Source organism: Globicephala melas, chromosome 14, assembly GCF_963455315.2.
Source record: "Globicephala melas chromosome 14, mGloMel1.2, whole genome shotgun sequence".
NCBI lineage: Eukaryota > Metazoa > Chordata > Mammalia > Artiodactyla > Delphinidae > Globicephala > Globicephala melas.
The window spans coordinates 87,695,290-87,722,588 of record NC_083327.1 but is presented as its reverse complement, the minus strand read 5'-3'; the positions used below and the strand labels follow the sequence as shown (position 1 = coordinate 87,722,588).

General features: G+C 52.9%; 1 protein-coding gene across 2 annotated transcripts in view; it reads left to right on the top strand.

Moving 5' to 3' along the window:
* The window catches only part of THBS2 (thrombospondin 2), a 28,135-nt gene extending 1,105 nt beyond the window's left edge, over positions 1-27,030 (top strand). Inside the window, exons 2-22 of one of the 2 annotated variants that reach the window (XM_030852931.2) lie at positions 1,778-1,852; positions 3,242-3,798; positions 4,954-5,038; positions 7,605-7,801; positions 9,343-9,483; positions 10,036-10,132; positions 11,453-11,617; positions 11,864-12,040; positions 12,779-12,952; positions 13,437-13,564; positions 13,647-13,799; positions 14,212-14,430; positions 16,800-16,907; positions 17,681-17,840; positions 19,291-19,409; positions 20,008-20,242; positions 21,540-21,767; positions 22,245-22,516; positions 23,059-23,156; positions 24,276-24,415; positions 25,280-27,030. In XM_030852931.2, the coding sequence (XP_030708791.1) occupies positions 1,801-1,852; positions 3,242-3,798; positions 4,954-5,038; positions 7,605-7,801; positions 9,343-9,483; positions 10,036-10,132; positions 11,453-11,617; positions 11,864-12,040; positions 12,779-12,952; positions 13,437-13,564; positions 13,647-13,799; positions 14,212-14,430; positions 16,800-16,907; positions 17,681-17,840; positions 19,291-19,409; positions 20,008-20,242; positions 21,540-21,767; positions 22,245-22,516; positions 23,059-23,156; positions 24,276-24,415; positions 25,280-25,287 (3,513 nt within the window). In that variant the 5' untranslated portion in view covers positions 1,778-1,800 and the 3' untranslated portion in view covers positions 25,288-27,030. Of the gene's footprint in view, positions 1-1,777; positions 1,853-3,241; positions 3,799-4,953; positions 5,039-7,604; positions 7,802-9,342; positions 9,484-10,035; positions 10,133-11,449; positions 11,618-11,863; positions 12,041-12,778; positions 12,953-13,436; positions 13,565-13,646; positions 13,800-14,211; positions 14,431-16,799; positions 16,908-17,680; positions 17,841-19,290; positions 19,410-20,007; positions 20,243-21,539; positions 21,768-22,244; positions 22,517-23,058; positions 23,157-24,275; positions 24,416-25,279 lie in introns of both variants that reach the window. The other variant, XM_030852929.2, reaches the window with a different exon arrangement.
* The last annotated feature ends 269 nt before the right edge of the window (positions 27,031-27,299 follow it).

Below are 27,299 nucleotides of genomic sequence, written 5' to 3'. Positions count from 1 at the left end.
TAAGAACACAGGACTTGATAAGGCTGTACCAGCCATACCCGTGACTCCGACCCTGCTGCGTTCTTTTCTGCTGTCGCGATCCCCTGAGATAAGATGGGACAGATGGCAGAGGGCTGATACTTCTGCTTTAGAGTCAGAGGATTTGATTTTGTTAGCAACAGAGTTCAGCATACTCCCTTGATAGGAAGCTGAGCCTCCAGAATTTGGAAATTTACATTTTGGATGGAGCTTGTCATTGCCAGAGGCAGTGGTCACTGCTGTCTGCAGGGGACAGAGGTGCACGTGAGGCTGAATGGGGAAAAGACCTGAGCTTTGCAGACGTGCCTGCCCACCGTTTACTCTGAAACACTTGCGTAGTGTTCACTGAGTGCCAAGTGCTAGTCCAAGTCCCTTACGAGGCTTCACTCATGTAACTCAGCCCTCTGGAGTCCTATCAACACCCTCACTCCTACTGCACTGGGTGGTCATGGGACAGCGCATTCCAATGAACAGCCATGCGCCCTGTGCTTGCTGGGCTACCTAAGCCTTTACAGACACTAACTTGCTTGATTTATTCTCTCACAATAACCCCATGAGTAGAAAATTTAAATGCCCATTCTTCATTCTACAGGAGAGGAGACTGAGACCAGAGAGGGTAAGTAAGTTTCCCCAGGTTGCACAGAGGGTGCCTGACAAGGCAGCCCTGAGCCTGGCCCGGCGGGGGCTTGCCTGGGCACACAGCTGGCTCCTCGATGTGCAGGTGGAACTCAGCGAAATTCTGGACTTGCTGTGGGCAGACTGAAAGCAAGTGTCTGGATCCCAGGGGGAAACCTGAGGGTCCTGCATGGACCCCACTTGCCCAGGGGATGGTCCCCATCTTGGGGGGAATGGGTAGTTCTAGGTTTCCAAATCCTTCTGTAGAGGGGACTCTTTGGATTTCTTCATCACTGAGAAGCTCAGGATATTTGAAGCCCTAAACAGGGAGGGGTGAGGGTCTCAGCTTGGCTTCGCCTCAGTGGGACGCAGTGTATCGCTGGAGGGGCGTTGGGACCGTGCGCTGCTCAGCACGGAGACCAGGAGGCTGAGCAGGGGTTAACGGTGGATGGGCTCCCGGCCAGTCTCTGACTTCTAGGCCAGTGTCTGCTGAGCCTGCCAACTGAGAATCCTCAAGAATGGAAAAACAGGCCTCAGGAAAACAGAAGAGCAAAGTAAAAGTGATTACTCAGTAGAAGGCTGTTTTTGTTTTTGTAATTATGATCCACCAGACTAAGTTTACTTCTAACGCATATACAGTTAATATTTATTCTATTAATTAAGTCATGTGCAGCTTTTTTCTTGACTATTTACACAAAATGTCTTCACAGGTCATTTTCCCCAAGCTGACATTTTCTGAATTCAAACTTCCTGGGTTTACATCCTGGCTACACCCTTCAGTAGCATCACTGCTCTGGGCAAGCACTTAACTTCTCTGAACTCCACTTACCTGTCAGTAAAAGGGAGACGATAATAATAGTTGTCGCCTCCTAGGTCATTATGAGGGTTAAATAATATGAATACTTAGGACGTCATTAGCATAGTGCTTGTCAGCAAATGCTAGACCAGGGAATACCAGCTACAGTTAGAAGAATCCATTTGAAAAGCACATTTCCTATCTAGCTTTAACTGCCCACAAATCCATGTGGGCAGTTCTGATTTTCCTACACAAATTCTTTTTAAATGGTCATATGAGTAAAAATCCCAGTCTACACTAGACGTTGAGGTCATGTATTCAGAAGTAACGGGTCTGATTTATTCACAGGGGTTCAGCCCGGCAGAGGCAGGATGCTGTGGCCGCTGCTGCTGCTGGCCGTATGGCCCTGGTACGGTGCTTGGGGTGAGTGTGGACCCTCCCCCACCCCCACCCCCCCGCCCAGTGACCTGGGCTCCCAGAGCAACAGCCTCGCCTGTGGGAGGAGGGATGGGCAAAGTGGAGGCCCGGATGGAACCTCCTTAACTTAGTTTAAGATGAATCCCCAATTACCTTTGAGTCCATACACCAGGAAATCATTTATTTTTGGAAAATCCAGGTGGTAGAGAAAGAGACCGTCTGACCTGGAGATGCAGTCTTTGGCTGGGGCACTTTTTGCCTTTTTTCATATGTGATATTCACAGCATACTAAACTTTTTGGTGTTTTATAACTTATTTCCTTCCCACTTTTTTTTCTGCTCTTAAAAATGTATCAAAAAAATTTTTCCATGTGTTTCTTTTCTTACAACATGATTTTTCACGACTGTATCATATTCCATTAGAAGGTAACGCCCAGTATTTTTAGGTCAATTCCCGTTTACTTTACACATCCCATCTACACTAGTATAAATGATGCCTCATGGAATACTGCTGTGGATACATATATCCTAGAGTTTGTGGTTATATATTTAGGATAGCTTCCCAACGTAAAATTGCTGAGTCAAAGGTTTTAATTATTTTAAGGATTTTTGAGATATGGGCAAATAGCTCTATTGCAGGTAGTAAAATGACACTTCTATCAGCAACACTGTGTATTATAATGCTTTAATTTGCCAAGTATTAGATGAAAAGTTTTTCTCTGTTTAAACTTTCTGTTCAGAAAATTATTGTGAATGACTTAAAGTGTTAGGATTTGGGGAGGTCTGACAACAACTCTTTCCAGTAGTTTAGACGGTGACTTAAAACCATTCATTTGTGGCCTTACGGCTCATCATCTCTCAGATGCTCCCCCGCAGGGTGAGCCCTGAGTGGGAGCACGTCTTTCTACAAAATAAGGGATTCCCACATGACAAGCTCAAGTCAGCTGATCTAAGAAAGCGACATGAAATGTAACTGCTTTCTAATGATGCGCCAGTGGCAAGACTGGAGGTGCGCTTCCCTGCGGGATGCCTTTCTGGGCAATCAGAGGCTAGAAAGAAGGTCGCCTTCGAGCTTCAGCTCTGGGTGGAAGAGCAGGAAAGAGCAGGCGGCCAGGGTCCTGGTCCGGGAGCAGGTGGGACCGAGTATGACCCGAACGCTGCATCTGTCCTGGAGGAAGGCTTGCTGGGCAAAGGGTCAGCTGGTCCGAGCAGAGCGCCCCTGACGGTCAAGGGCGGAGCTGGTCCTGTGGAAGCAGATGTCTGAGGGGGGAGGTAGCAGTGGTTTTCGAGGAATAAAGCCCGCGCACCCAGGCGAGGAAGGGGGGACTTGGGGCCCCGAGATGAGGGTGCCTGTGCCTGCTGCTCCCCGTGACCCCCTTGCTCTGCTCCCCGGCAGCCGGCGACCAGGACGAGGACACCGCCTTTGACCTCTTCAGAATCAGCAGCATCAACCGCAAGACCATCGGGGTCAAGCAGTTCCGGGGCCCGGACCCCAGCGTGCCCGCCTACCGCTTTGTGCGCTTTGACTACATCCCTCCGGTGAGCGCGGAGCACCTGGGGCGGATCGCCGAGGCCATGCGGCGGAAGGAGGGCTTTTTCCTGACGGCCAGCCTGAAGCAGGACCGCAAGTCCAGGGGCACCCTGCTGGCGCTGGAGGGCCCAGGCGCCACACACAGGCAGTTCGAGATCGTGTCCAACGGCCCCGCCGACACCCTGGACCTCACGTACTGGGTGGACGGCACCCAGCACGTCATCTCCCTGGAGGACGTGGGCCTGGCTGATTCCCACTGGAAGAACATCACTGTGCAGGTGACCGGAGAGACCTACAGCCTCTACGTGGGCTGCGACCTGATGGACAGCTTCACGCTGGACGAGCCCTTTTACGAGCAGCTGAAGACGGAGAAGAGCAGGATGTACGTGGCCAAGGGCCCCGCCCGAGAGAGTCACTTCCGGGTAGGTTGTGCGGGATGCCGCCGAGGGCCCCGCTTAGTGCGCTGCCTTGTGCAGGGGTCGGGTGTGGCCTTGGAGAAGCAGACACACGTGCACCTACCCACACAAACTCCACGTGCACCATGCACACCCACCGGCACATGCAATCGTACACGTGCACGGACTATACACGTATACACATGCTTGCACACACACTCGTAGACGCTCTTACGTGCACACACGGCACACACGGCTTTCTGAACCAGGAAGGAGCAGAGCACGCTGGCATAGGTGCCCTTTCTCAGCTGCACAAATGGTCAGCGATTTCCTGAGTGAAGACTCATTTGATGATTGAGGAAGCAGCCCCATGCAAATGTGTCTATAACCCCAGAGCCCCAGATTCCAGTTCAGTACTGACATGGCAGGAAGACAGGAGAGAAACTATGTTTTCTAAGGAAGGGGCTATTGATTTATGAGGGAATAGTTAGTTCCATGTTCACCTCAGTTATAATAGTTTTTACAAGAGGATCTCTCTAAATGCAAGTGTTTAGAACCTGCAGTGGAGGGTTAGTAACTATTCTCCTCCAGGTGTGTGTGTATTCTTTGGAAATAAATGTATGATTAGACTCAGTTATTTCAGTAAAGGCCTAGAGATGCTGGCCGTGGTCTCTGGCCATTGTCAGGAAGACCCCCAGGCCCACGTGGCCGACTGGCCCCACTGGGACAAGCCCCTCACTGTCACCGGGAGGACGGCCTGGTCTCATAGCTGTACCGTCTGTTCTGTGGTTGGAACAGTGCACGTTCCCGAGACCCATGGCCGCGTGCGGGAACACCAGGCACCCGCAGAGTCCCCTGCGGAGAGAGTGTGGCCCCCGCTGTCCCCTGAGCGTGTTCAGAAGACAACCCTTGCCATCCCTCTGGGGGCCACCGCCCCTTCTCTAAGACACTCTTCCTTCTCCTCGGGTCAACCCCACTGTCTGCCTCTTGCCTCAAACGAAGCTTCAAAGTAACACACAGATAACCCATTAATGAGATTTCAGACCTGCTGAGGGCAAAAGCACAGACGAAAATGTTCTCGCTGCTGTAAGGTTACATCCTGTATTTTTGAAATATCGTTTAACGTGGCGTCGAACATTTGCTGTTTATCCATCTCTGTTTCTTTCCTTGTACATATTTCAGGGTTTGCTGCAGAACGTCTACTTAGTGTTTGAAAACTCTGTGGAAGATCTTCTGAGCAAGAAAGGTTGTCAGCAAAGCCAGGGAGGTAGGTGTCTGGGCTGCGTGTGGTGCCCCATGTCCCACCTCTGATGGGTTCCTCCTCTGGTGTGTGGGGAGGGGCCGGTGGGACATAAGTAAACATGTTGGAATATGTTTCAAGTGCTGCCATGGCCTTGAATGAGCTCGCTGGTCAGCTGGGATGTGTTGGCCTCTGAAACAATACATTGCTTGAAGGATTAATTATGAATATATTTTAATTATCCAATAGAATCCATTTTACATACCAAAAAATAAACCCCTGGCATTTTAACATGATTTTAAATACATGCGACTATTCCAGTCTACTGATGTGGGAAGATCAACTTAGTAAGATAAACCAGAGACGTTTGTCCAGTTTGGTTTATGGAAGTTTTTTATACTATTCACAACTGTTGGTACAGCCTTATTATGAAAATGGACGCCACTGGCATCATTGACAGGTAATCCCACGCTGTCTGTTAATTGCATTTTGAATTTACATTCAACCATAATTTGTCAACATTGTCTTGAGCATTTGGTATTTGAAGGTCACTATGCTGGGGCTTTTTGAATGCATTGTGTCATTTCATCTTCAAAACCCCTTGAGTTGGGCTTATCCACTTCCCTCACTTTACAAATAAAGAAGCGGGGTGCCAGGAGGGCCGCTAATTGTCGGGGGAGTGGCCTGTGAGCATCAGAGCAGCGCACCTCCCGCCCCCAGGCCGCGTCCCACACAGGAGGCTCTTATCTGCCACGTGATCCCATTTTCCGACTTACTTCCATTAAGAAGCTTCTTCGTGTCAGCTGTAAGGAAACATAAACTGTACTCGTGTGGATCCGCGCGTGAGGACGCGTAGGATCTGATGTCTGTAATGCGCAGTCGCGGCTGGTGACCCAGCCCTTGCCCCCGGAGCGCCCGGAGGGCTGGCTTGACGGCTCAGAGCCGGAAGCCCCGAGCGCCGGCACTGCAGGCATCATCCGGGTCTCTCCATCCGAGGCCGCCCACCTTTCAGTCTGTGCGTCTTTCCACAGTCGGCCAGTTGAGTTCGGGAAAGGAAAGAAATGAAACTGTGACTTTTGGTGGCCTGTGCAGTGAGAGGACCTTATAAGGCCTCCCGTCACACACCCTCAGCTCCAAACTCCCTGAGCACCACAGCCTCTGAAGCTCTGCACCACATCCCATCCCAAACCACCAGCTCCGGCTGAAATGCCAGTATCAGCCCCTTCGGATTAGGTCATAGACATTTTTTGCGGGGAGCTGAGGTCATAAAAAAGCAAAAGTTCTAAAAAGGCTAAGACAGTACTAACTGACATCCCACAGGACACAGAGGAAGAGAAGATGGTCCTGGGGGCCCTGATAGAGGGAGACTTGCTTGTCTCTAGATAAGAGCTTAGCATCCTTGGAAGCGGCCACCCGGTGGGGTGGGCACGTCTCTGTGACAGAGAAAAGGAAAGGGGGCACTTGACCTTCGATGGGGGGGAGAGTGGATGTGGCCCTCACCCCGGTCCCTGCCCTGCATGCCACGAATGGGGGTGTCCTATCCTGAGGAAGGGCTCTGCCCATCTTCCATGAGACGGTCGTGGGACTTCCAGGCACTTTTATTATTGCCGTATTTTTATTCTTCTACATACATGTAGTGATTAATATGCTTATGTCTGTATGGTTATATATGGTTTTAGGTCTGGTGAGTCTGAGGTATCAGTGTGAGTTGCAACAAGGATTTACAAACAACAAAACTCGATCATAGACTGTCTGACAGAATTATGACATTGACAGGTCATAACTCAGTAATGGAATGTATCGGACGAGACAGTTGAGCATCACTGCAAAGAGGACGCTGGGGCTGGCTTGCCGGCCACATCCCAGCTGGCCAGGCTCCCCCGAGGGCGACACCCGTCTCGGCACTTGCCCAGATCACTTTTGTAACTAGTGGCATAGCCGCGTGTGTGTCCCATGTTCAGGGACTTCCAGGCGCTTGTACTATTTCTGGGGTAGTGAGCTCTGAGCCCATGGTTGGGATTCTGCCTTTCTCGGGGTCTCATGAGGCCAGCAGGGAAATGATGAAATGACTCATTTAGCAAGAAAAGAACTGAATTTGCCTTCATGCAGTAGCCAAATGAAAAGGCATTTGGGATGGAAAAAGGGGATAAATGAGGAGTGAAAGGAGTTGTTGGAATTCATGGAGAATATGGGGCTGGAAACAGGTTTAGGGTGGGGGACAAAAAGAAGGAACTTATCTTAGATAGTAAATGATATAAATATTTATATAAAAACAAGAAAAACAGGAAACTGTTGCCTCTAGTGAGTTTGAGCACGATGCGTGATGCAGCTGTAGGTCTCTGGCTTTTCGCATCTCTCCATCCCTGAGCTGACCGCTCGCTCTGCTCATGGGCGGTGTCTGGGGTTCAGTCCCCACGGTGCTGCGAGGTTAGCAGCGCCTCTGGTACAAGCAGGGCCGCAACGGGAAACACCTCCGCCAGCTCTCGGGCTCTTGGGCGCCCGTGTAGCTCCAGTGCTCTGGGTAGCGCCCTGCGGGCCCGGCCAGGCTGTGGCCAGAGGCCAGCGGGCTCACCGTTCCGTGTCTTCCCCACAGCCGAAGCCAACGCCATCAGCGAGAACACGGAGACGCTGCACCTGAGCCCCCCAGTCTCCATGGAGCACGTGGGCCGGAGCGAGGCCAAGGGCCCGGAGGTGTGCGAGCACTCCTGCGAGGAGCTGGGCAGCCTGATCAGGGAGCTGTCGGGGCTGCACGTCATCGTGAACCAGCTCCACGAGAACCTGCGCAAAGTGGTGGGTGCCCTGGGGACCCTCCTCTAACCACGAGTAACCTCGGCTATCCACCGTTAACCAGCACTCTCTCCATCACTACCCCCGACTAGCCACTGCTAGCCGGGAGTAACCACCCGGCTCCCTGACGACCAGGCTGCTGGTCCCGGACGTGTGGCTGGAGGGCGGGGGAGGGGTGCTTATGGAAAGTGTGCTCACGGCCACAAGCCTCCCTCTCAGTCCTTCAACCCTGGGGGCTCGTCTCCCAGGAAACAGGAAGCCTGCACCCGAGGGAGGTGCGTTCACCTAAGGATGGCATTCAGAGCGGAGCCCGTCCCTGAAGCCTCGAGGCCGTAACAGGCAGATTGGTCTCCTCTCCGCAGCTCGTCAAGGGGCAGAACACGTGCCTCAAGTCTTAGCAAGCGCGCCTCAGGGCTCAGAGCAGGTTGCTGGCAGTAAGCAGCCTCCGTGGGCCCATCCTCCCGCCATGTAGACCTCAGGCTGAGCTCAGCTGAAGGAAGCTTGTGCCCCGGAGCGGCTCCGAGGGAAAGAATACAGAGGGGAGGGGTCCCCAGGCCCCTGAGGCTCTGCTCCACCCAAGGGCCCTGGATGGGGCACTTCTGCTCCAGCTAGGGTGCTGGCTGGGCAGTACCCACGACGAGTGTGGCTTCTGGGATGTCCTACCACGTGCTGGGTGGGGGCAGGAGTGGGGCGGGTGGGGGAGAGCACCCTCCCCGCCCAGCGCTCGCCACTTCAGGGAGCCTCCAGGGCTGGGGGCGCTGAGACCAGGGTCACCCGCAGGCGGGGGCCCTGCTGGGCGGGCATCTTCGTAAACGTGGAGGACCTTCCCACGAGCTGCACGTGGCGTGTGACCTCTAACTGGCTGCTTCAGGACACAGAGCCTCAGCCCTGCTGGTGCCGGTGGCGTCCGGGGGGTCCCGGCGGGGGAGGGGCTGCAGAAGGGAGGCCGAGACAGGAGCGGGGGAGCCTTTGCCCCTGACGCGTCTCGCTTTCAGCTGAAAAGAGCTTCTGGAGAAGTTTACCTACATTGGAGTTGGGGATTAAGGAAATTCGCCAGCTCCCTGAATCACACAAAAACATCCGGATGGTGTGTTTCTGTCCATTCTGCGCCAGAGGGGGGGGCATATCTTTTGGGTGATTCTCAAAGCGCCCATTATCCCCAGATCAGAGATGTTAGCGGGAGCAGGGTGCCTAGAAGGAGGGAGGTGACAACACAGGTGCTCAGGGGACAAATGGTGTAACTTTCACTAGTTGATTTTCTTTTAAACTTTGCATTGTTTCCTGCAGTCTGTAACCCCCATGACAGCAGGGCTTATGTCTGTTTGCCTTTGCCGTTGTGCTATCACAGCCGTGTCTGTCACACTTGGAAGAATGGGTGAATTCAAGAATTGAACCTTAGTTTTCAGCTGCGGGTGGTGGGAGGGACCCCGTCCCCCCTGGTCCAGCCTGAGGCTCCTTCACGACTGCACGTCCTGCATCCGCCCGTGTGCGATGGCTGCAGAGCCTGCTGTGGCTGTGCTGACCTCCTTCCCTCCACTTTCCAGTCAAATGACAACCGGTTTCTCTGGGAGCTCATTGGAGGACCCGCCAAGACCAGGAACATGTCCGCCTGCTTGCAGGACGGCAGGTTCTTTGCGGAGAATGAAACCTGGGTGGTGGACAGCTGCACCAAGTGCACCTGCAAGGTGAGACGGGCACGTGGTCTCCTGGCGGCGGCCCCGGGCGGGAGGCTTCCTGCTCTCTGTTCCCCGCGCCGCGTGTGGGGCGTGGGGAAGGGGGCCACCTCCAATGAGGCCCGAGTGCCCCCGTGGTTCTGCGCCCAGAGAGCCGGGGAGGGTGCAGCCAGTGTCACCCGATGGCTGGCCGGTCCCCCACATCTTTGTGTTTGAGGCCACTCGGTCCTGCAAGGGCCTCGGGTTCGGCACAAGCCACTGGGGATGGGGTCACTGCCCACGACACAACATGATGCTTAGTTTCCTTATGTCCTGGCACCTGGTCTCCACTGCTGGGGGCCTGGACACCAGACGCCGCTGCGACCTTGTGCGTCCTCCCGCCCGCAGCGCGCGGAAGGCCCCCTGCCCGCGGCTCCGCGGACGGAGAAAGGAGCGTGCGCGCGGCTGTAACCGGCGGGGTCTGTGGGCAGAGACCTCCAGCCTTCCTGCCAACTCTTCCAGTCCAGCCCTGGGTCAGTGTTCATGTTCCTAAATGAGTGACAGAAATGCCTCTTTTCCTTGCAGAAATTTAAAACCGTTTGCCACCAGATCAGCTGCCCTCCCGCCACGTGCGCCGACCCGTCGTTTGTGGACGGCGAGTGCTGTCCCTCCTGCTTCCACGGTGAGTGCCCGGCGGGCGGGCGGCGGCCTCGGCCCTAGCGGCCCCGGCTGTGGGACCATGCGGGTCTGTGTCGGACGGTCTCGCAGGGGCCAGGGCTCCGAGGTCTTCCTGAAGCGCCCAGATGCTCGTGGCTCTGGGGTCGCAGTGGCCCTGGTCCTCCTCAGCCTTCCCTCCTGTGCTGATCCAAAGCCACAGCCCCCGCCTCTGTTTTGAGTCCCCCATCGCCCTCCCCAGCTGACCCTGGAGCAACTGAGCCTCCTTCACACCGGCTCCCCACCCCCTTCCTCGTGGTGTCACCGGCAGCCTTGACTGAATCGGTTGCTGCTCTGCGTGTCCTGTTTGTCTTTCACTGTCTGGCCCTCATCCTGGTCTGGGGGTCCTTGAGTCTGGTGAGCCGGGCGGGGCTGGGCAGCTTCCGTGTTCGGGGAGCCCACGGACATGAGCACAGGCTCTGCCCCTCCATGAATCTGAGCAAAATGTGGCTTTTCCAGGGTTCAGATTCTTCATCTGTAAAATGCAGAATGAGTGTCCCCACGACACAGGCTTGGTTTAGGATGAAAATAAACAGCACAACATGTACGAAAGCGCCTGACGCACGCGGATTAGGTGTTAAACAGAGACAAGTCGGACCTGCTACAGAGAGTAACAGCGTGATTGCGGGAGCCCGAGGGCCCACCTTTGCCCAGAGGGAGCCGTTTCACGCTGTTGAGTAAGAGCCCAGGAAGGGTCTCCTCAAATTCTTCTCTTGCTGCTTCTGAGACGTTGAATCGTAGCATTTACTATTTACCAGAACGATCTCTTGCATTAAGGTACAACTTTTCTGTTATTCAGAGATTGATAATTTCCTGTGAAGAATTTCTTGGCAAGAGATTGCCTTTTTATTTAACTTGTTCCAATTTAAAGTATTTGGAATGAAATTTAGTGTCCTGTAATTTCAACCAAAAATTGAAGTTTCATCACCATATATAAATCAGCACATGGAGGTGCAGGTGGAAATAGCTTACATCTTAGCAACTCCAGCGAAAGCTTGTGCAGACAGGGTTCAGCGCTCTCCTTTGTGAGGCCGTTAGAAGCAACCACAGACCCCTTTCCTGCCAGTAGACCCTGGGTTTCTGGCCAAGCTCCTTGTGCATCCCCCTGCTTCCCTTTCCTGGGAGGGCGGCCCCTGCGCTCCGACCCTGGGACAGACGTGGGGCGGCCCTGCTGTCTGCCCGCTGCCAGCACCCACCTGGGGCATGCAGCTCGGAGCCCAGGGCTGGGCTCTGCTGTGTGGGGCAGTCCCCGGGGAGGTCTGATGGGCAGTGGTGCTCCCCCCAGCAGACGGCGAGGACGGCTGGTCCCCATGGGCGGAGTGGACGGAGTGCTCTGCCACCTGCGGGCCTGGTACCCAGCAGAGGGGGCGGTCCTGCGATGTCACCAGTAACACCTGCCTGGGGCCATCCATCCAGACGCGGTCGTGCAGCCTGGGCAAGTGCGACCACCGCAGTGAGTGTCAGAGGCCGGGCCGGCCCGGGGTGGGGGACAGGGCCCAGCCCCTGGGGTCTTGGGGGTCCAGAGACCCCCTGCTGCTGCCCTTTCTGGGAGGGGCTCCATGTGGCCCACGCACCCTGCTCTTCCCCAGCTGGGCTCCCCACTCCTGCCTGGTTGATGGGCAGACTCCCGGGACGGGTCAGCCCTGCCTCTCACTCAGCGCCCTGAGCCTCTGATGTCCTTGTTCCCTCCATGTGCTAGTCCGGCAGGATGGTGGCTGGAGCCACTGGTCGCCGTGGTCCTCCTGTTCCGTGACCTGTGGGGTCGGCAATGTCACCCGCATCCGGCTCTGTAACTCACCAGTGCCACAGATGGGCGGGCGGAGCTGCAAGGGCAGCGGCCGCGAGACCAAGGCCTGCCAGGGCCCGCCCTGCCCGGGTGAGTGGACAAGGGCGGGGTCCGGGCTCGCGGCCGGCCTTTAGCAGGACACAGGCCCGGCGCGGCCCCGCGAGGTCAAGGCACTGGGATCCTCTCGGTCGGCTGGTTTCTGGAAGCTGGGCCTTGGGGTGGATGCCCATTGCGGTGCTCAGCTCTGACCTCCCCAGAACAAACTCCAGTTAATCCACGATGGAGCAGAAATAGGCCGGGACCGAGGGGGAAGTGACAGCAGGCACAGGAGGGGGGCTCAGGAGGCGCCCCCCCGCATCTGGGGCATCTGGGGCCTGGGTTTGGGAGGACACGTGCTCCCTGTACCAGGCCTGCTCTGGGACGTGGGCAGGGTCTTCGCCCAGAAAAGGCTGTGCTGTGAGTCTTCTCCCTACTGAGTTATCTGTACTGATGATGAGCGACAGCCTTTTAAAATGAAACTCAGCTCCGCACAGCTTTTCAGACGTGAGCACCTCTTGCCCGTGGCAGGGGTGGACCCATAGCCAGCGGCCCCCGGTCAATGGTCCCAGGTTCTGAGCACAGAAGATTGTGTGATTTCCCTTCCCAGAGACAAAACGAAACAAGTGAACTGTCATCATCTTCATCCCTCCCTGACCATACGGTCCTGAGAGGACTTTCCTACCAGGCTTCCTCCACGTGTGGAGGCGTGGCCTTATCCCAGGCTCTCTGTCCTGAGCCCCCAGCACAGGCCGCGCCCCCAGAGTGACCCCTCTGTCCTCTCTCCCCCAGTCGACGGTCGGTGGAGCCCCTGGTCCCCATGGTCGGCCTGCACGGTCACCTGTGCCGGAGGGATCCGGGAGCGGACACGCATCTGTAACAGCCCGGAGCCCCAGCACGGAGGGAAGGACTGCGTCGGCGACGTCACGGAGCATCAGATGTGTAACAGGAGGAGCTGCCCCGCAGGTGGGTGTGCACGGGACGGGCCGCAGCCTCCAGCCTTTCGGCTGACGGGCGTCTGTTGTGGGGCCTGGACGCTCCAGCCGCAGGCGTCTTTGAAGACACCGTTGGGTTTTAATTCTGATTAAATGTATAAAAATGCTTGGAAAATACAGAGCAGAAAAATCCGTTCTACACACGTGAAGCTTTACGCTCTGCTTCGTGTTCCTCTGGCCTTTTTACGTGAAGGCAGAAAGCATGGCGCGCAGAAGGGAGCATCGTAGGTAGTGCGGCCACAGAGCACGCGGGCCCTGTCACCCCTACATCTCCGACGCTTTACTCTTGGAGGTGGTGACTTTTGGTGGCTGTCCCCAGCATCTTCCTAACTCACTCAGTTTCTCCACAGCTGAACCCCGGAGTGTGTGAAGGGCATCACCCGGGCCTCGTGTGTGGGTTCATTACGGCGCCACCTGGTGGCGGCTGCTGACTCTGCTCTGCTTCCTCCGTGCAGACGGCTGCTTGTCCAACCCCTGCTTCCCCGGAGCCGAGTGCCGCAGCTTCCCCGACGGGTCCTGGTCCTGCGGCTCTTGCCCGCTGGGCTTCCTGGGCAACGGCACCCACTGCGAGGACCTGGACGAGGTAGGTGCCCCCTTCCCAGGCGGTGGGGCGTGCCTCGGAGGTGGGGAGCGTGGGCTCACGTCTGGCCCGCTGGTCCCCGCAGTGCGCTCTGGTCACCGACGTGTGCTTCACGACCAGCAAGGCGCACCGTTGCGTCAACACCAACCCCGGCTTCCACTGCCTGCCCTGCCCCCCGCGCTACAAGGGGAGCCAGCCCTTCGGCGTCGGCCTGGAGGCGGCCAGGACGGAGAAGCAGGTGAGCTGCTCGGCCTTCCGAGCTCCTGTTAGAGACAGCAGGACAGTCAGGCGGGAGCTGGGACTGGAGGGTGGACGGGACAGGAGCGGGGACGGCGACCTGGGGGAGAGACGGTCTCACTCTGCCGGCCAGCGCGACCCCACCCGCAGGGACCACAGGGCTGAGTTTTCACGCACAGCATCCCAGAGGGCCAGGGTGGGGACTCGTGGTCTTCCCGTGACCCCAGGCGCCACCGGAGGCCCGACGTGACCTTGCTGTTGCTCGGGGCCTTCCAGGGGAGCAGAGCCCTGGGTCTCTGGACGCTGCCCCTCCTCAGCATCCCGTGGGTGGCCGGGAGCCCTGCGCCCTGCACGCGGCCCTCCCGTCAGGGTCAGGGTCAGCACGCGTCCTGACACGCTCGGCCCTCCCGCAGCTGTGTGAGCCTGAGGACCCCTGCAAGGACAAGAGCCACAACTGCCACAGGCATGCGGAGTGCATCTACCTGGGCCACTTCAGCGACCCCATGTACAAGTGCGAGTGCCAGACGGGCTACGCGGGCGACGGGCTCATCTGCGGGGAGGACTCAGACCTGGATGGCTGGCCCAACAAGAACCTGGTCTGCGCCACCAACGCCACCTACCACTGCATCAAGGTGAGGGTGTGGCAGGGGGTCCCCCTTCCTCAGGCCCCAGCGGTTCCAGCTCGGGGCAGCTGTGGCCCTGGAGGCGCCTCTACGGGTCCAAACAGTCAGAGGCTCCGTGTGGGCCCTGCACTCTGCGTGGTCCCCACCCCCGAAGCTGACGGGAGCTGGGGTGTCACTGCCCACCCACTAGCCCCTCCAAGGCGTCTGCCTAGTGGGTTTCTGCAAATTCCAGGACCACTCTGGAAAAGCAGCTGATTGTTGGGAGCTGGGAGAGGACGCGGAGCCTAGTACATGTTTGTTAACTGATACAAAGAGGCTTGAATCATTGGGGGGTGGGGCGATGTAAACAGGCCCCACCCTCCTCCAAGGCTGTGGGGGCCTGAGGTCTGCAGGTGGGCCGGGCTGTGGTCACACAGAGCCTAGCACACAATTTTCTTTGCAAAGACCCCCATGTGCTGCACACAGGAAGCGGTCAGGGCCCCCGGGTGAGTGGGGCTTCCTTAGGGCCTGTAACGGGGTGGAGTCCTTTCCTGGGGCCACTGCAGCCAATGACCACAAACCTGGTGGTTTTAAAAGGCAGGACTGCACCCTCTCACGTCCGGAGCCAGGAGTCTGAGGTCAAGGCGTGGCAGGGCTGGGCTCGCCTGGAGCCCCCAGGGGAGGGTCCTTCCAGCCTCTCCCAGCTTCTGGACCCTCCAGGTGTCCGTGGCTTGTGGACACACCACCCCAACCTCTGCTTCCGCCTGCTCCTCTGTGCATCTGTCTCAAACTCCCCCTGACGCCCTTATAAGGACACACGTGGTTGTATTTAGGGCCCATCTGGATACTCCAGGGTAAACTCGTCCTTTCAAGACCCTCACATCAAGCGCATCTTTTGCATATAAGGTGATATTAGCTTTACCATGTAAGGTGATAGCCACTCTTGCTATATAAGGTAACATTTACAGGTTCTAGAGGTTAAGACATGGTATATATTTAGGGGACCACCATTCAGACCACTAAACAAGGTGTACCAAAACATTTCAGTGAAGTTTTATACCTTAGAAGCTTCAGAAATATAAGTAGTACAAACTCACAAAAGACATTACTTGCAAATGTACATATATTAATCTATTTAATATTGATTTGTTCTTGTGAATTTTGAGTAAAGAGAGTTTTACATTTTATCTTTCGCCCTCTTGATTAAAGATGGCAGGTGTTGACTGAAACAAAAAGTGAATCTGCTTTGAAATAACAGAGACAAAGTTTGCAACCTTCACTGTGTCTCCCTGACCACACTTCCTGACCTAACAAGGTCAGGTGTCAAGCCCGGAAATCCCCGCAGGAAGTGGGTGCCTACTGGATGCGATTACTGATGAAGAGTTCCACTAGGGACCCAGGATGCCCTGGTACCGTAGCAGGAACAATGGAAGGTGTCCACGAGGCGAAGGACACCCTCCTTCTTTTTCATTTTTGTGGAACTTCAGACAGGAATTTAATAACTAAAAAGGTGGCACATCAAAATTTGCACATTATATTTGCATTAAATATAACTTATGGGAACAAACAGATGCAAAAGTAAGACAGTTCATGGGAAGCCCCCTCACCCCGTCTGAGAGGTTCCCTTACTCATCCCTGCAAAGGTGCTGAGTCCCTCCGTCAGGACCTGTGTCCACACCACAGGAATATGCTCTCCTCCTTCACGGGCTGGAGTTGAAGCTTGGCTCCAGACATGGCCCTGGGCTGTGCTTCTGATGAGACCCCTGACCCCCTTGAACCCCTGGGGCTTCTGGGACACCTGTGTTAATGGCATCGAAACACCTTCACGTGGACCCTCTCCTGGTGTTTCCAGCTCCCTCAGGCTGCAGTGTCTGTACAGCTCGGGTTTGAGTCCTTATATCATTGGACTGAAACAAAATGACTTTTTTCCCCCGTTATGGGAATTCTCCACTTCTTGGGCAGAGCTGAATCAGGGAGATGGTTTGGGGAGCTGGGCCGCGGTTCCTGAACAGAGACTCTAGGCCACCCGTTGGCTAGTGAGGGTTGAAGGTTTATGACCTTGGCTTTTGGATGGACGCTTGGAGTTTGTGGGAAGCAGTGGGACGGGAGGCTCTGCCCTGTCCTGTATTTTCATTCTCTCCTGGTTCCCACAGTCATTCAGCTGCATACAGGAATCCTGAGCTCAGGACACAGGCTTCTTTTGCCTCAGCTCACTGGCGGTGGTGATGTCGGTCCTAGAGCAGCACCTGAGGGGAAACGCGGGGCCGCGGCATCTCCGTCCTGCTCCCGCGAGGACAGGTGCCTGGCGTGATGTCGCTGGCTCCGCCCTCACCATCTCATCTGAAAGAAGCGGGCTCTTGGGAATGTTTTTGTAACTAGCCTGCTTCCTCTGCTTGCAGGACAACTGCCCCCTCCTGCCTAACTCTGGGCAAGAAGACTTTGACAAGGACGGCATCGGGGACGCCTGTGACGATGACGATGACAACGACGGCGTCAGCGATGAGAAGGTGGGTCCGCACCACCTGGGCACCTGCCCTCGGGTTGAGGAGTGGGGGAGCGCAGTGCTCTGCACCCAGGGGTCCCCGTGAACTGCTGGGTTTAGCGCTCCTGGGCTAGTAACGGAAAGTCACCGACAGGGAACGTCTGTCCTTCGCACAAGCACACGAGGCAGCCCGAGCATGGAGCCGCCTGGGGTGCTCTGTCAGAAGCGCTTTCAGTGGTTTAGTTTACCTTTAGTTGCATAAAAGGGACTTATCCCCCCTGCTTCTGGGGCGGGTGGCAGCGATGGGGGCTGCCTGGGATGAGCGATATTGCCACTCCCTGCCTTTAGGGCAGAATTTAGATGTTACCATTTCCCGAGAGAAGCGTTGCAAACATAAGTGCTCTGACACGTTAGTCCGTAATTCAGCACTAGCAGAGACAGAGGCTAACTTCTTATTCACAGGTTTACTGCGTCTGGCTTCCACCGATCCATTAACTCATTCATTCGTTCATTCCCTTGACGTTTATGTTTCTATCCTCACCATGAGATATGTGCTAGGTCACCTTTACTATAGAAAATATCAGAATTTTTCATAGGGACAGATGCATAAATAATTATCAAATGCTTTGATATCAAGAAAGTGTCAGCAATGGCTACCTTTGCCAAGGTACTTTATCGCTGCCTTGATCATCTTGATCTACTCTGAATACATAGCCTGTAAGTGCTAAGCCATTTTATAAGCAATTCAACAAATACCCCTACCCTATTTCTCAAAGTCTTCCCTCACTTTCTCTCTAGGACAACTGCCAGCTTGTCTTCAACCCACGTCAGTTCGACTACGACAAAGATGAGGTTGGGGACCGCTGCGACAACTGCCCCTACGTGCACAACCCAGCACAGATCGACACGGACAGCAACGGGGAGGGCGACGCCTGCTCCGTGGACATCGATGGGGACGGTCAGTCCCGCGCGTCCTCCCGACGGGCTTCAGGGCTCACGGGCGGCGGTGGTCCCAGGCTCCGTGCTTTATTCTGTTACTGCACAAGCCCAGCTTCCCCTGTGCACTGACACGAGACAACACGATCCATGGCGCTTTGCTCATAGGGTCCCGGCCTCCTTCGGCCCCTGTCCCCGTGGGGTCCTGGAAGGGGTTGCCGGCCTCAGGATGCTGGCCTCAGGTCGCCGGCCTAGTTTCCCCCTTTGGAAAACTACACGTTTGGCATCTTCCTTTCCTGGCCCTGAGCTCTTGTCCCATGTCCTTGTGGCCAGTCCTGGTGTCTTCTCCCAGGTCCACATCCGTTCACAGCCCCAGGAACCCAGTACCCTGTCCTGACCCAACCGTGCTTCTGAGAAAGGCCTGAGGACAGCTTTGTTCCCTCCTATTTCCCTCCACGCTGTATTTCTAGCCATTCATTGAATCATTCACTGCAAAGCCTCCCCGAGGGGTTCCCGGTATCCCCGGACTTCAGAAACATGCGACACCGCCCGGCTATTTAACCCTGGATGCCAGTGCCGCGGGCACGAGCTCCACACCTCACAGCACAGCCTCGCCCTGGGCGTCTGACGCTCAGGGAGCAGCTCGGACAGACTCACACCCACTCCCTCTGACTCTGCCCTCCCACCCCAACCTGCGATTGTCTCCTGGCTATTTTCTTGGTGTAACTTGACATCACACCGACCGGCTTCCACCGGCGCCAAGACAGCGTCCGGCCGTGCCGCTTTCTATGGCTTTCCAGTAGCCGGGCATCTCCTCCAATCCTCCGTCTGTGAGGTCTGACTGCCTGCATACCTCAGGGGTCCTTTCTCACTGGCTCGCCCCCTGCCTCCCCCATCTGCCAGGATAAGACAGCCGCCTAGCCTGGCTCAAGCTTTCCTGCTGACTCACTGATTTGTGAGGTTTTGCTTTGCCCTTCGAGCCTGATTACTGTTAACTCAGTTTTCATAACCCCGAAGTTGATGAAATTGATTATCTATTTTCAGATTTCTGGGTGTAAGGCACTATAGCTAACCCCCTGTCAGTCTCTGCCGTTGTTATTTTCCTGCTAACGTAGGGAACAGATGAGGCAGTGGGGCCCCGGGAGCTGATCAGGCCCTAGGAACGCGACGCCAATTTTCTGAATGGACGTTAGGGCAAACAGTCCGCGTGAGGACTCCGATGTTTACGCTGTGATGACTCACTCATCAGCCCTCCGTGTGTATTGTCATCCAGAAACCTCCGAGAGTTGGTTCTGCTTCAAACTAAGGGAATTTTAAGTTTAATGGGAAATCTGCCATGAATCTAGTAATCTTTACATTTTATCATTTTTTTATTAAACAAAAGTTTGGCTGTACGTTGCTTACTGAGATAGGAAAAGCAACGTGCCTTTTCTAAACTCCGTTTGCTTCTGTTTTCCCCCTGAATCCTACAGATGTCTTCAATGAGCGAGACAACTGTCCCTACGTCTACAACACTGACCAGAGGGACACCGACAGGGACGGCGTGGGCGATCACTGCGACAACTGCCCCCTGGTGCACAACCCAGACCAGGTAACTGGCCGGCGACTGATCAGGTGTGGCTAAGAGCAGTGGGGGCGGAGGAGCTTCTCAGTCACAGAACGTGCGCGGCTTTGCAGCTTTTCATCCACCTGTCAGGACGCGACAGCACAGGCTTTTCAATCACTGTGATTGAAAACATTGAACTCAGGTCTGAGCATGACTCGTATCTCCGTGGCCACTGGCCAGATGAGTGGGTGCCTTTGTCCCACTGTCTGAAAGGAGAGAGTCTTCATCTAATTATCTCCGTATTTCCCTGATGCAAACATAGGAATTGGCTGCTTTTCCAGATGTGCCTTTGGAAGACACGGTGAGAACATAACATCCGGATGTAGTCCCTAGAACGTGTTGCAGCAGATGTTGTCAGGAAGGACTTGATTCTGTTGCAGCTCAGTCTTTCCAGTCTTCCGTAAAGAAAGTGAATCCCCGTAGGGAGGTGGGTTAGGATGGAGAGAGACCGTTTCCTCTCTGCGGTCACGGCTCACGTCGGGGGTGAGGTGGTACCGGCCACGCGCCCTCGGTGACTTTCAGCCTGGCATCTGCTTCACCGGATGGGTGCTCACTGCTGCTGTCCCCGAACTCTGTCTTCCAGACCGACGTAGACAACGACCTTGTGGGTGACCAGTGTGACAACAACGAGGACATCGACGAGGACGGACACCAAAACAACCAGGACAACTGCCCCTACATCTCCAACGCCAACCAGGCCGACCATGACCATGACGGCAAGGGGGACGCCTGTGACTCGGACGACGACAACGACGGCATCCCCGACGACAGGGACAACTGCCGGCTTGTGGCCAACTCCGACCAGGAGGACTCAGATGGTAGGTCCTGTGACAGCCACCCCGCAGGGGCAGAGAGTTTGCGGGAGCGCGAAATGCCGGGAGAAAGAAGTACGTAGCCCGACTGCTGACATGAGTAAGTGGTCCATGAGCACAGGATCCGGAGGGGGCAGGAGTCTCGGGTAGCGTGGCAGGTAATGTGGCAGGTGCACTGCTGGGCTCGGTGGTGGCTTGGCTGTCCTCTGGCATCTGCTGGAGCCTGTGGGTGCAATCCCGGCTGACCCGGGTGCTGGGGGGTACACATCCACTGGGATGAGATGGGGTGTGGGGTGTTTGAGCCCACACGACCCAGAGGCACGTGGAGACTCACTGACTGAAGGGCAGCTCCAAGGACCACCCCCACCCCCATCCCAAGAGCAGCACAGAGCTCATTCTTGACAAGAGGACAGACGGCTTCAGTCCCCACAGTGGGGCAGGGGACGCCGCTGGCTACCGAGCAGCCTTTTACCAGGAGGGAGGTTGGGACGGAGGCAAGGCTGGCATGCTCAGGGGTGTCTTAGGGGTTTTAGAAGCTCCTTTTTGCGTGATTGTGTGCCTGTCACCCAGTGCGTGGATGTGTGTTACTGAACAGAACTGAAGGATGGTTTGAAGGATGTGATGGAAATTCGGTTGAACTTGGTATCTTTTCCTCCTTCTCAAGCAGTAGGCACTGCAATGGCCTAATTGCAGTGCTAAGTGGTCATCTGGATCATCACTATTACCATGAACTGCACGGCTGTGAAGGTCTCAGCAGGCATCTCTCTGTGCCAGGCTGGTCCGCAGCCCCATGGCCACATCCCCACCTCATTAGAAAATTTGACAAGATGCTTCCAAAAAACAGAAGTCCACATCTCCCTAGGGAAATCATTTTTCATGAAGGAGTTCTGCTTTCAGTGCCAAACAGATTGCAGGCAGGGGTGATTTAGGTAATAGTAGAGGTTCTGGAGACTATCAGAGAAAAAGCTGGAAATTCAGCTTGACTTCACTTGGCAGCGTTCAGGTTTGGTACCCCCAGTTTCAAGTTCAGAAGGAAGTGAGAAGTGACTCTCCAGGAACTGGATTAGGGCGTGCTTTGCTGCAGGGCTTAGCACAGCAACGTTTTGAAAAGAGCACCAGACTCCTCACAGCGCTGGGGTGAAATGGCAGCGATTACAGGCGCTGGTCCAGGAAGGCAGATCCAGGTCCTGCCAAGCACCTAACCTTGAATTTTCAGAGAATCATGTGCTAAGTTTTTTCAGACACAGAGAGGCAGACAGCAAACCCTTACTTTGCGTGTTTCTCTGCTTGTCCTTGGTGACAGGTGATGGGCGTGGTGATGCCTGCAAAGACGACTTTGACAACGACAGCATCCCCGATATTGACGATGTGTGTCCTGAGAACCACGCCATCAGTGAGACGGACTTCCGGAACTTCCAGATGGTCCACCTGGACCCCAAGGGTACCACTCAGATCGATCCCAACTGGGTCATTCGCCATCAAGGCAAAGAGCTGGTGCAGACGGCCAACTCCGACCCTGGCATCGCTGTTGGTGAGCCTTAGAATACGCACCACCCCTTGCGGTTCCTGCCTGCAAGGTGCCCACGGAGCACATGCGCTACCCTTTAAAACCGAGTGGACGGCAGCAGTGGATCTTTCTGGTAGCCCCCATCCTCCCTTGGTTTGTAAAGCCATCTGCCTACATATTTTTGACGGGAGAACTTGGGGAAGCACTTATTTGCCTCTCCAAATTCTCCGCGATTTAATATTCAGCAAGCCATTTCATTTTATGGACTGGGTCTGTAAATTATTACCTAGGGTGGTGAAGCTCTGCCATAACTCTGTAAGTGGGATCTAAAAAAATTAAATTCCACAAGTGTTGTTAATCCCACAGGAGCAGACCTTGAGTTAGATGGAAGAGGAGAGCCTCTTTCCACCTGCGTCCAGTGGTCCCAGGGCTCATCCAGTAATTTCCTAAAAGGCTGTTTCTGACCTGGTTTTGTGACCAAATGTTCCCTTTGGCCCCCAGGTTTCGATGAATTTGGGTCAGTCGACTTCAGCGGCACATTCTACGTCAACACGGACCGGGATGACGACTATGCTGGCTTCGTCTTTGGCTACCAGTCCAGCAGCCGCTTCTACGTGGTGATGTGGAAGCAGGTCACTCAGACATACTGGGAAGACCAGCCCACCCGGGCGTACGGCTACTCAGGGGTGTCCCTCAAGGTGGTGAACTCCACCACGGGAACAGGCGAGCACCTGAGGAATGCCCTGTGGCACACGGGGAACACAGAGGGACAGGTGAGGAGGACGGTCTCTTCTGACCGAGGCCGGCAGCTTCTGTGAGCTTTCGGGAGAGCAGTACCTGCCCCATTGCAAAAGTACCCCCACCTCGGTTTTTGTTCATTTTACCTCAAGTCACGGTGCTGTGAATAATCTTTTATCGGATACCTCGCTTATTAAAGATGCCATGCCTGGTGGTTTTATAAACACAATTGGTAATCCTCTTGCACATGAAACATAGGCGTACTCCCTTATAGACAAAGGGAGAACAGAGTTTCAAGAGTTTAAGTGTTTTGCCCAAGGTCCCACGTTGAGGAAGTAGAGAATCTGTGACTCGGCCCAAGTGCCTGTGCTCTTTGCGCTGAACTACGTTGTTCCCTGTCGGTGGGTTTTGCTCATGCTAGAGGTTTATGATATGAAATATATCGGAGGTAGATGTGGCAGCAGGGGCCATCGGGATTACTTAGCAGAGTACTGTTTTTATCTCCCCCCCTCGTGCCGTAAAACTGTGGTTAAGACTCAGGGTGCCAATTATACTCACAAATGATGTTTTTCCTCAGGTTCGCACTTTATGGCATGACCCCAAAAATATTGGCTGGAAGGACTACACTGCCTACAGGTGGCATCTGACCCACAGACCTAAGACAGGTTACATAAGGTAGGTGAGAGGGTAGCTCAGTAGCGGCTGTATTTCTACCAAGTAATTTTCACATTCCAAGAACATCCTTCCACTGGATGGCAAGTTAGAACATTAACAGATAAATAAGCCAAAGTGGATTCTAACTTGTATGCTGTTCCCTGGATTCTTCCACTTTAAGTGCCTTCTCTTTTCTGTCCAGCATCTTCTTCACGTTTTTTAAAAAAGCAAAAACAAAACTGTTGAAGAGAAGAAAAATCAAACTTGTTAAAATAACCCAGAAAGTGATAAGCATCTCTCCTCCTAATGAACATTATGGGCATGGGAGGGAAGGTGCAGTTAAAATAACTGCATCTTTGTGAATTAGCATGTGATTTCTTTGGTGCACAGGTTCCTATTTATTTCTGATATTGTGAATGGCTGAATTTAAAACACATCTTAAACAAAACTTTGACAAATCAGTCCAACAGCATTTTGTTCTCCTGGCATGACAGCATTTGTCATCAACTTTTTTTTTTTAAGCTGGGACAATTTCTAATTTTATAAAATGAAACACGGATGATTTAAATTTAAAGTTTTTGCAAAGTTAAACTTAGTCACTAAGAGCATGAGCCAGTCCGATTCTTCACCAGGAGTGTGTGCGCGTCCTCAGTGCCAATAAGCACATCTTAGAAGGGGAGGCTCAGGCTGGTGCCAGGGGTGTGCTGTTTCTGTGGAGTGTCCCTGTTTGTTCACTCCTCTCCTACCAGGGAAGCTTTAGTGCATCTGTACGTGTAGGGTGGAGCCTGGTCCTTGCTATCGCACAGCTCACAGTTTGTGGGGCGGAAGCAGGTGAGCTCGTGGCTTCAGTGCAGTGTGAAGGCCAGGAGCTTGCTGACACGGGGGAGGCTTAGAGCTAGGGTTAGGCAGAGGGAGGGGCCTCCTGACTCCACTAAACTCTTCCTGGCTCCTGAAGGTGGAGACAACTTGGATGCTGGGGTGGGTGATGGTCAGTGAGTCATAGGGAAGAAGGAGGGCTCTGGGGTGGTGCTGTGTTACTCTTGGCCAGCCTCGTGAGGAGAAGGCTGACCTCCTGCCCTCTGGTGAATGTGCTTCAAAGAGCTGACATTCTCTTTCTTTCTCCTTTTTTCCTGTTTTCAGAGTCTTAGTGCATGAAGGAAAACAGGTCATGGCGGACTCAGGACCCATCTATGACCAAACCTACGCTGGTGGGCGGCTGGGTCTGTTTGTCTTCTCTCAAGAAATGGTCTACTTCTCGGACCTGAAATATGAATGCAGAGGTGGGTGTGAGAACATTATTCACTGCGGCCGTGAGTGGCACAGGGGATGGGGAAGGAACACATACTTTACTTTTCCTCTTACAAAAGCTACACATCAGGGAAATAAGCTGGCGGCCTGCCAGGCAGATGTCTTGTTTTGGTCAGCTTGAGTTGGTTTTGTCTGTCAGTTTGTTTGTTTTAAATTCAATGTGAATGTCTTTGGTAAGACAAACACTTTTAAGTTATTCACAGGCTCTACTTGTCCCACTCTACTCTATCCCATAGCTTTTTATATTTTCTACACCTTCTGGGCTCTTAATGGCATTTTAGATTGCTATCTTTGCTAGAATAAAAGAAAGAAAGGAAGGAAGGAAAGAAGGAAGGAAGGATGGGGGGAAAGGTTCTCTTTAGTTATCACTCTAGGAGCATATTTGAATCAAAATATTATAGATCTGGAAGGGAACTTGGCTTCTATGTGGTCTAAGCCTCTGTCTTCATGTAGATATGAAAATATCCCTATTCTACAGATAAGGTAAGTAAGGTTCAGAGATACTTCTCAAAAATCACACAAGAATGTTGATTTGTCTTCTTGATTCTGGTAAAGTGTTCTTTTCCCTATCCTTTGTTCCATCCATCCACCCATCCATCCATCCATCCATCCTTCCATCCATTTATCCACCTATCCATCCATCTATCCATCCTTCCATTTATCCATCCATCCATCCACCATCCATCCATTCATTCAACCATTCACACATCCATCCATATTGTGGAAACCTTTTTTTAAAAAATAGAAATAGTGATTTTTATGTTATAGTTAAACAAAATAAAGCAAAACAAAATGCATGGTCCAATCTCCCAAATTCTGTTCACTGTGTTTTGCAGATGTCTGACCAAGATTTGCTGTATTTCCAGCAAAGTACTGTAGACGCCGTTACCCAGACACCTCAGTCCATCCCAGTGTTCCCAGCTTCTCTCTAGCAGACCTCCTGTCCTTGACCCCAACCTTGAGTGGTTCTTCACCTCCTGTCATCAACCCAAGCCCACGTGCCTTCAGAGGATGAATATTAATGGAAACAAAAGATGAACATCAACCCACTACAGGAAAGACAGTTTGATGATCCATGAGACTTTATGTGGAGTGAAAATCGAGCATGGTATTACATTGTTTTCTCTTGTGTGTTTAAAAAGAATGGCGTTTACATATGAAATGTAAGTACTTATTTTATTTATGTGTATATGGAGCTGAAGGGAATATTGTGTATAAGCAATTATCATAAATTAAGCATTTATGCTTAATATTGCTACACTACTTCCAGTGCCTTAAGTTTGGTGCAAGAGCACCCAAATCCTGTTAGGTCAATTATAAAGAAGAGTCAACTCAAGTCTGAATAATGCCATTTTCGGAAAGAGGTCAGGAGATACCAGTCACATATGTGGGATGTCAAGTAACTAATTGGAACATCAAAAATAATTATGGGAATGAATGAATACCCCTCCCCCACTCTCTTGTCCTACAATGGAAGCCCTCATTGATGCTGTCTCATCAAAGAAGGAATATCCTTGCAAAATGGCTCTAATGTGGGTGCAGACGTGGGCCTGGCAAAGCCTCGTCTATGTGAGGGTTTAACCTAGGGAAGTGCTGTCACCGTGGTTCACCCCTCCAGCCATTGTGGACCTGAGAGAACTCGTGGCCAGTGGTCACTTGGTTCCGAAGTCTGATCCCTAGAATCCCTACTGGAGCTCCTTTCCAAGCTGCTGGGGAAGAGTCAGCAGGCGAAAAAATCAGCAAATGCATTTTGGCATCTAATCCCTATTCTAGGCTTTGAAACTATGGACGATTGCTTTTACCTAACTTGGTAACACATTCCATTAAGGTTCCAGTTATAAATGTTGTGCTAATATTTATTAAGTGAATATAGAATGCAGTTCCGTTCACCAATAACTTATTTTAAATATGACAAATAGCACTTATGTAAGTATAATATCTAAAAGTAAACATATAACTAGCATATAATATAAAGATACAGTTACAGCAAAATATCTTCAAAATACAAGACTTTATAATACTATGTTGTCATCATAAAACATGCTGCAAAATGTAATAGAATAAATAAATAATAATGAAGAGTTTATAATGGAACCTTAATATATACTGTTGCCGGTGACTTTAATTCAGTATTTTTTAGTGTTATCTGCTGTACATAGGATTTTAAAGACTTGGAATGCCGAGGGTAAACCAGCGTTGTCTCGGCAGACATACCCCTGAATCAGTCATATAGTAATACACACAGGTCTGATTTATTTTTGCTTTAAGTTGCATGACGTTTCTGCAGAAACTATTCGTTAATCTCACTCCACATAGGGGTTTAGGAAGAAGACTTTGTCTTGTTGATCTGATGCGGACAAACTGTTCTCTTCCTGTTAACAGCGACTTCACTCCTCTGTCAAGTAGGGAGCGGCTCCATGACTTTGTTTTCATTTGCTCGTGTGTCTGATAAAGTTGCATTTGTTGCTTCCTTTGAGGTTGATTTTACTTTTCATTTTGCTGCACTTTTTACTTTTTTTGGTGGAACTGTATTCCCAAGACAAGGACGTGTTGGGAACTTCATTAAATGTAACGATTGTGAAGAGCGTGTAGGTTTCCTGTGTCGGTGGTGTTTGCCTGAACAGTACGGTGGCGTGGGATGATGATGATGTGAATACTTAGAATGTACCATATTTTTTTGTAAATTATTTATGTTTTTTTTTTAAAAACAAACTTCTCGTACAGATGGATGAAACTCTTCTGTTTTGACAAAGACTGTAACTATTTATTTATTTGTTCACATGGTCAGAATTTCACCACTGAAACCCTGCATTTAGCTAGAGACTCATTTTTATACTTTAAAGATTCATCACAGGA